This window comes from Etheostoma spectabile, chromosome 16 (assembly GCF_008692095.1).
Source record: "Etheostoma spectabile isolate EspeVRDwgs_2016 chromosome 16, UIUC_Espe_1.0, whole genome shotgun sequence".
Lineage (NCBI taxonomy): Eukaryota > Metazoa > Chordata > Actinopteri > Perciformes > Percidae > Etheostoma > Etheostoma spectabile.
The window spans coordinates 13,855,220-13,862,983 of record NC_045748.1 but is presented as its reverse complement, the minus strand read 5'-3'; the positions used below and the strand labels follow the sequence as shown (position 1 = coordinate 13,862,983).

General features: G+C 40.4%; 1 protein-coding gene across 1 annotated transcript in view; it reads right to left on the bottom strand.

Annotated features, from left to right (window-relative positions):
* Positions 1-7,764, bottom strand: part of lamc3 (laminin, gamma 3) — a 98,990-nt gene that overhangs the window by 26,656 nt on the left and 64,570 nt on the right. Inside the window, exons 11-12 of the mRNA XM_032539737.1 lie at positions 4,332-4,441; positions 1,691-1,918 (exon numbers count right to left, since the gene is read on the bottom strand). Of these exons, the coding sequence (XP_032395628.1) occupies positions 1,691-1,918; positions 4,332-4,441 (338 nt within the window). The remainder of the gene's footprint in view (positions 1-1,690; positions 1,919-4,331; positions 4,442-7,764) is intronic.

The window sequence follows — 7,764 nt, the reverse complement described above, 5'->3', positions numbered from 1 at the left end:
ACACACACACACACACACACACACACACACAGTCACAAACATAACACACTCAAAGCCAAAGCTTCAGGCATCTCCTAACTAGGTCAGATCTCTGATACTTTAAGTCTGAGGGTAGGAGGGAGAGATAGAGAGGAAGAGAGAGATTGAGGAAAGATAAAAGATGGAGGGTGGGACCTTGGATGGTCTGTTCTTGGTGAGATGGAGAGACTTAAAGCTGTGACAGTAAGATACTGTGGAAAAGACTCAGGGAGAAAAAGAGAGTACATATAGTAAACACTCACAGAAACAATGACATAAATAACTGTGTATTGGTTGACTCGTTTACACACCAAACAGCTGCTGTTTTACTTCTGTCATTTATGGGATGTTGCGTTTAGGATATGAATCTGAAAGAAAACTGCAGCTGGTGTTATTATATCCCATAAAAATGCCAGGTGTGATACATTCACACTCCTAGTTTAGCTTTTATTATAAAGATTAGTTGTGTAAAATGAGGGTATCCAGTTCTCAGTTTGAGTGATAGTTTGCCAATACACCTGAGGGATGACTGAGTTACATTCTCTTGAAGCGATGATGACTGAATGTCAGCTCTGGGAAGACACAGAATAATGCTTCAGTTGAACAGCCTGCATCTCTCTCTGTTCCCTCTGCTCTCTCAGAGGCACAGTGACAGAAAATATTGTCTCAACAACCTCTGATGATCCCTCATCTCATGAAATGCTGAAGGAATGCTTCGGAAGAAGGGCTTCATTACCTAACTTGGATCAGTTTAATGTTGTATGATAATACACCGACATGCTGTTCTAGTTAACATTGAACAGAGCCTGTTGTCATGGACAATACTAGTTGCGGGAATAGTTTTGAGCACCGACTTGACTTGAATGATGGATCTAATTTTCCTTTCCTTCTTTAAAGAATATGGTTGTGTTGTACATGGAGTTGAGGGACTTTAAAGAGACAGATTTAAAAAGGAATGGTCAAAGTAAATGCAGCAGATTGATCAAGCTCCAAATATGGCAGATCCTACACTTCCCATAAGGCGACTTAAAAGCAACATTATGCCACATTCACGTCATATGGGACGGGGCAGAAATTGGATATATTCCCATATGTGTGTGTGGAGTCAATCATTTTTTTTACAATGATAAAATGCAGAGCATTCCATTGTGGGATCCTTCAGAAAGTAGTATACATGCCATTGACACTGCTTCTTTCTTCCATTGTAGAATTTCTGAGAGCACTATATTGTGGATAAACTTCCACTCTCAGCATTCCAATACTTGTGTACAATGGCGGACATAGCATATCTTTCAAACTTAACTTTTCAGAAAGTATCTGTAGTCTCAACCTCAATTCAATATACTTAAGCAATATTATTTGAGTTATTTTCTTAAACCTCCTCCAAAGCCAGAGAAGACATTGCACAGCTGTTTTCCAAAGCTGTGGAGTGCTCCTGGTAAATTGACTTTGGCATGTAACACTGCTGGAGCTCTTCTTTAAATATTAAATGTTCTGCACTTGATTTATGAACTTGTTCAGGCTTTTTTCAGACTTTTCCACAGGTGTCACTGAAATGGAACAATAGTCAATTGGTTGTTAGTGCAGTGGCACCAAAGTCATCATGCTTACATATTTATCATTTCAATACAGTTGAGTACATACCAAATATAGTGAAAAGGTTTCACTTTACCTGTCTCTGGATGACAGGTTCCATGCTGGTGGCAGTTGCATGGCACACATGTTGAGAGAGACCCTCTGCTGGGGTCTTCCCAGGTGAATCCCGGAGCGCACCTCTCACAAAATTGGCCTGCAAAGCCCGGGGGACAGGAACAAGATTCCACCCATGGAGCAGGAGGATTGGCTGGACCAGAGGACATGAAGGCTGAGGTCAGGGTTACCCCTGCGAGCTGTGATGTGTCTGGAAAGGAAGGAAGAGAAAAGACAGGGAGAGCGCTATGTTATTAAACTGATAACTGATAATTGATAATTGTTGCCTCAGAGGGCTGCTGAAGTGTTGGGGCACCTGATTTTCTCTGGAATTATTGGTATATGTATGTGTGTGTGTGTGTGTGTGTGTGTGTGTGTGTGTGTGTGTGTGTGTGTGTGTGTGTGTGTGTGTGTGTGTGTGTGTGTGTGTGTGTGTGTGTGTGTGCGTGTGTGTGCGCTTTAATTCATTAGCATTTGTTGCAGTGTTGTCCCTTCCTCCCTGTCTCGTTACAAGTTCCTGCCTGTGTTTACAGTTTATAGTCTGACACACACACACACACACACACACACACACACACACAATAACAGATTCATCCACCCACAAAACCATAAATGCCACACTTAATGCTCACTTGCACACACACGTGCGCACACATGCGCCCACACACGTACACTCATCACCCAGGGAATCTTTGATATAGCAAATGAATAAATCACTGCAGCAGAGCAAGACAAGAAGAAAAGGAGACAGGAGATGCGGTGGAGGTATGTCAGATGTGCAGCTCCTGTGGGGTTTCAAGATCTCTCCTTTCATGAATAGTGATGGGGGCAGGCCATCCTGAACCGAATCCCTTTCACCCTATACTCTACAAACCACAGCCGCGGAACACAAAATTACTTTTGTTCCTGGTCCAATCCTGTTTCTACTCTCACTAAAGAAAACACAAGACGGATGGATGGATGAAATATGCAGTGCATGTATGCCTATGTAGCTTTGTCAGATAAGTAATAAACCATGTGTGAATAGGTGGCTGCATAATGAGGTAAATGAGAGGAAGAACCCGAGGAGAGAATGGACATTGACTTCTAAAAAGTCACGATCCAGCCATTTCTTTTCAAACCCAGTTCATTTGCATCTCTGAGGGATAATCAGTAGGCAAACCTGTCCTCTTCCCTCTCCATGACTTGCCTTAGCCTCTACCCTTTACTCTCCTCTACCTCCTGAATTCTATTAGCCCATTCAACAGGAGAAAAATGTGCAATTAAAAATATTCAGACACTGAAGCCATTATTTCAGTTATTTACAAACATTTCATTTTAAGCTATGCTGTGCCAATTCTCTCCATCAATCCTTTCTACAAGAAACCTTGTCAGACAAGTGAAGATTTTAATTCCCTTGAATCTTGAATGGCTCACTGGAAACCTGCACACTATGACAGTTTTGGTTACTTTAGGTACCTGTACATTAAGCCATCGATTTATCATAAACTTCCTTTAAGGCTGTGCTTGCTGTTCAAAACTCATTTCTTCGGGCGAGGAAAATGAAAGTCCTTTCGTGTGACTGCTGTCAAAGCTTGCCTTTCTAAAGACAATAGTCATTAAAATGATATTGTTCTGTTAGAAGAGACTGTGGTGCAGAGAGAACTTTTTAGGAATAAAGGAGAATGTGAGAGGAGAAAGATGAGAGGACAGCTTTATGGGATTTTTAAATTAAAGTTAGCCACGCAGCCTGCAGCGATAAAGCACTTCTAACACTGTTTGAGAATGTGTTTGAGACCTAACACAAATCATTAACAGCGTTTCTCCCCTGTGATGTGCAATAGATGCAGTGTAAACTGTGTGCTTGACTTTGTTTGCACGTTCATGTGGGTGGGTGGTTACAGGAAACAGTTTTATAGAATATGCATGACTGGGCTTCTGTGTGCACAAACTTTTTTGCATGTGCAAATGCACGTGGAACTACACAAGAGTTTGTGTCACAAACCCTCCACTGTGCAACTAATTAAAATGGTGTAAGGGAGCTGGTGATTTTGGACAGCTGTTCTGTCTTGTTGGTGCTCTAATCCCACGTAATGCTTCTTATATCCTGCCTGTACTTTACAATATCAGATAGAAAGGGAGGAAGGACATGGTAAAAATAAGAGAAGGATTTCGAGAACTAGTTACTAACATCTGGGAATAAATATCCCAAAAAATATATTTTTTGTTGAGCCAGATTTGGGACAGTTGAAGTATTCCCTAAACAAGCAGTACCATTGTTAAAGCAACTATCTTTGGTGCAGCTGTAGCTACTTTGTGATGAAAATGTATTTTTAATTAATATAAATGTGAAGTTTTTGGAATCCTTCTGTGGCACCATACATTTTGCTGGTATTATTTGTGAACGGCCATACATTCAGCAATTATATTACATGATGTTTATTCTTCTACAATAATGCCTAAACGCTCTCACATACATAATCATGCTCCGAAGGTATGGAAAAAGTCAATAATAATGCATTAGGTATGTTTGTTATGTGCAGTGCAACATATAAATGATGCAGTAGTTAAGTTAAAAGACAAAGTAGCAAAGCAAAATAGAGCCTAAACTAAATCTGTTATTTGACACACAAACACACTCTTACAGTTCTGTCCTCCAGCGTTGCTGATTCTGAGAGTTGTCAGGTTGTTAAGTAATTGTTGGAACTTAGACGCAGACAGTGGAGGTTCAAATCTCATCTCATTTTCATGAAGCCTGTAAAATGGGAAGAGATGAAACACATCATTTTTCGATTCAAATGCTAAACAAGCTGTGATTAAACACCCAAAACATCACATTTTAAAAAGGTACAAACACCTAAACGGTGTAAATTTGTGTGTCTGGCTGACTTATCAACAACTGCAGTGTTTATTTTAGGGCAATTTATTGTGTGGAATTTTTACAACCAGCCGATACAGTGTGACCCGAGTGGTCCCATGTGTAGAAAAATGTAGATGTGCTGACTCTAACACATATTCAGGGTTTTGATTACTGAGCTTTGCCATCTGCTGAAGGATGTTCTGCAAAGCAAGGCTGCACAGATGACATCTGCCTGTTTTACTCCAGGAATTATGCACTCTTTCCATTGTGATGAAAGGTGCAGTGTCAGCTCCACACAGGCGATTGTGTTACACCATTTTCTCCCAGTAATGTGTGACGGTCCCAAAGGCGAGGAGCAGCAGCATGAAGAGACTTATTCATAAAATCCCCACGTACAGGTGTAGGAAACAAAATTACAGGTAACATTTTCTAAGGTGCTCAGTGGTAGAGCGGTCGCCTGCCAATTGGAAGGTTGGTAGTTCCCTGGCCCTGCAGTCCCATGTCTAAGTGTCCTTGGGCAAGGCACTGAAACCCGAGTTGCCCCCATTGCTGTGCAAGGAGTGTAAATGTGTGTGAATCTTCTTTTGATGAGCAGGTGGCACCTTGTACAGCAGGCTCGGAAACAGAGTATGAATCTTGATCCTGTACTAAGTGAAAGCATTTTGAGTATTCGTTAAGACTAGAAAAGCGCTATATAAGAAAGTGGATCACATCACTCTAGTTCTGAAGTCTTTACACTGGCTCCCTGTGCCTCAAATAATTGATTTCCAAATAGTTTTGCTAGTTTATAAATCACTCAATGGTTTAGGGCCAAAATATATTTCTGATCTTCTACTACACTATGAACCACCCAGACCTCTCAGGTCATCTGGGACAGGTCTGCTTTCTGTCCCCAGAGTCAGAACTAAACAGGGTGAAGCAGCATTCAGTTTCTATGCTCCTCATATCTAGAATAAACTCCCAGAGACCTGCAGATCCGCTGCTACTCTCAGTTCTTTTAAATCAAGGCTGAAGACCTTTCTTTTTGATGTTGCCTTTCTCTAACGTTTAATTTCTTATACTGCACTGTAACTTTTATTTTTGTGTTTTATCTGTTTTTATTTTTAACTGTTTGTTCTTGTTTTTTTACCCGTTTTATTCATGTATTTATTTATTTTTTAACTGATTTTGGGTAAAGCATTAGAATTGCCCTGTTGCTGAAATTTGCTTTACAAATAAAGCTGCCTCGCCTTGCCTTTATAAAAGCAGTCCATTTACATTTACATTTCTAAGATGTGGCACTTAACCATAAATGAGTATTATAGTTAATAAAATAAGCCAATATGTCTGCAGTTACAAATACAGGTGTTAATGAATGGATTTGGTCCAGGTGCTCTGCTCTGCAGCTCAGGGAAAAAGACCAGCCAAAAGGAACGTTTCATAACCAGGGAATGCAAGAGATTTTTGGCAAGCCAAATGTTTAAATATATATATACAGTATGTGTGTGTGTGTGTGTCTATATTTATAACTTTAAGCATGACTTTGTTATTTTGAGTAACTACTACTATTTTATGAATTGCAAGGTAATTTGGTACAGAAATTTGTGTTTCCCTCAAGATGAAATGTGACAACTTTGGTGAGCCTTTAACTTTTCATCTGGCGCACTTGTCAGGTTGAAAATTGTATCCGTCCAATACTTTGATTTATGATCAAATACCTGAAAAACTAATGACATTTCCCATCAGCTTCAGCTGTTTTTGTGTTTAGGGATAATTTTGCATGATAGCATTGTCATTGAGGGCATGCTGAAGATAGTATTTTTAGTTTAAAGCAGTGCAGTGCCTATATGTTCAGTCAGCACTATTTTTTTTTAATGTGTTATCGGTATCGTCGGTTTCAGACGATAAAGACAACACATGTTGGAGGAGGGGATTTCCAAAACTATTTAACCTTCCACAAGCAGTTCTGACGACAACTTATAAACCACACTTATAAAGGAAACCTTATTTGAAAGTGGTAGGCATACCCAATGATAATTTATGAACCTTGTAACCATAGGCCAAAACCATAAAAGAATAAAGTGCAAAACCTTTTGTTTTTTGACCATATCAGCCTAAGACAGGCTTTTCATTGTGCGCGTTCCATGGCGTGTTTCATTAGGTCAACTGTTCTCAGCATTAAACTAACTCACTTTCAAAATGCTTTTTCCTTTGCACATGGCCTCTCTGTGTCAGCAATCACATTTACACTGTGCCCAAGAGAGTGAGTGTGTGTGTATGTGTGTGCATGCGTGTGTGTTTGTGTTTGTGTGTGTATTCCTGGCTTGCAACACAGACTCTCCATTGATGCGGTGGGTCCTTGTTACTTGGCCTGACTGGTAAGCACAGTAATAAAGAGAGGCAATTACAAACTGGGTTTCAAAGCCATGGTAATGGAACTGGTCAGACAGAGATAAGCAGAGTGTGCATGAAAGTGAACAAACTCCTAGTCATGCTTTCCCTAGCGTCAGTGTCCTTTTTAATCAGCCCCAAGCACAGTGCGGAGAGCCACACTGTAATTAAGCCTGCTCTGCTGAGGATGAGAAGAGATCATCGGGAGAGAAATGCCCAAAAGAATACTGGACACGGACACACACACACACACACACTTAGTACCCTTAGAGAGAGAAAAGAGATAGAGATACAAGGTGTGCAAGACAGCAAGACATGGTGTGTGTTAAGGATGGAGAAAGAGAAACAGAGAAAATTATGAGGTGTCTGTAAAAAAAATGACAAACGAGTTACTCAAATAGAACGTGTACAGGGACAAGTATGCCACCCAATATGCTTGTGCAAAAAAACATTTTAATTAGATTTGTCTATTAAATCACCACTGTTTAAGTGATAGTGACTATCTCACTATCAATTAAGTTATCAATGGCTCTAATCCTTATATAAGCAAATGTAGTTTCAATGCTTGGTTGGAACCCATTTTTACATCTTTTCAACGTTCCAAGCAACATGCAATCATAAAGTTTGTGACCCATTCCGCAAAAGAGAGACTGTGACTGTGTGAGGCGTGTGTGTGTGGCCGTGACCAACTGCCACATTGCTTGTTTGAAAGTCATGATGTCGCTCTCTTTCTCATGAGTGGGCCAAATTCCCTGGGCCGGCAAAGCAGAGAAAGGGGAGGTAACCTTGCACCTTATGAACTCATAAAGAGCAAGATTCCAGATCGGCCCATCTGAGCTTTCATTTTC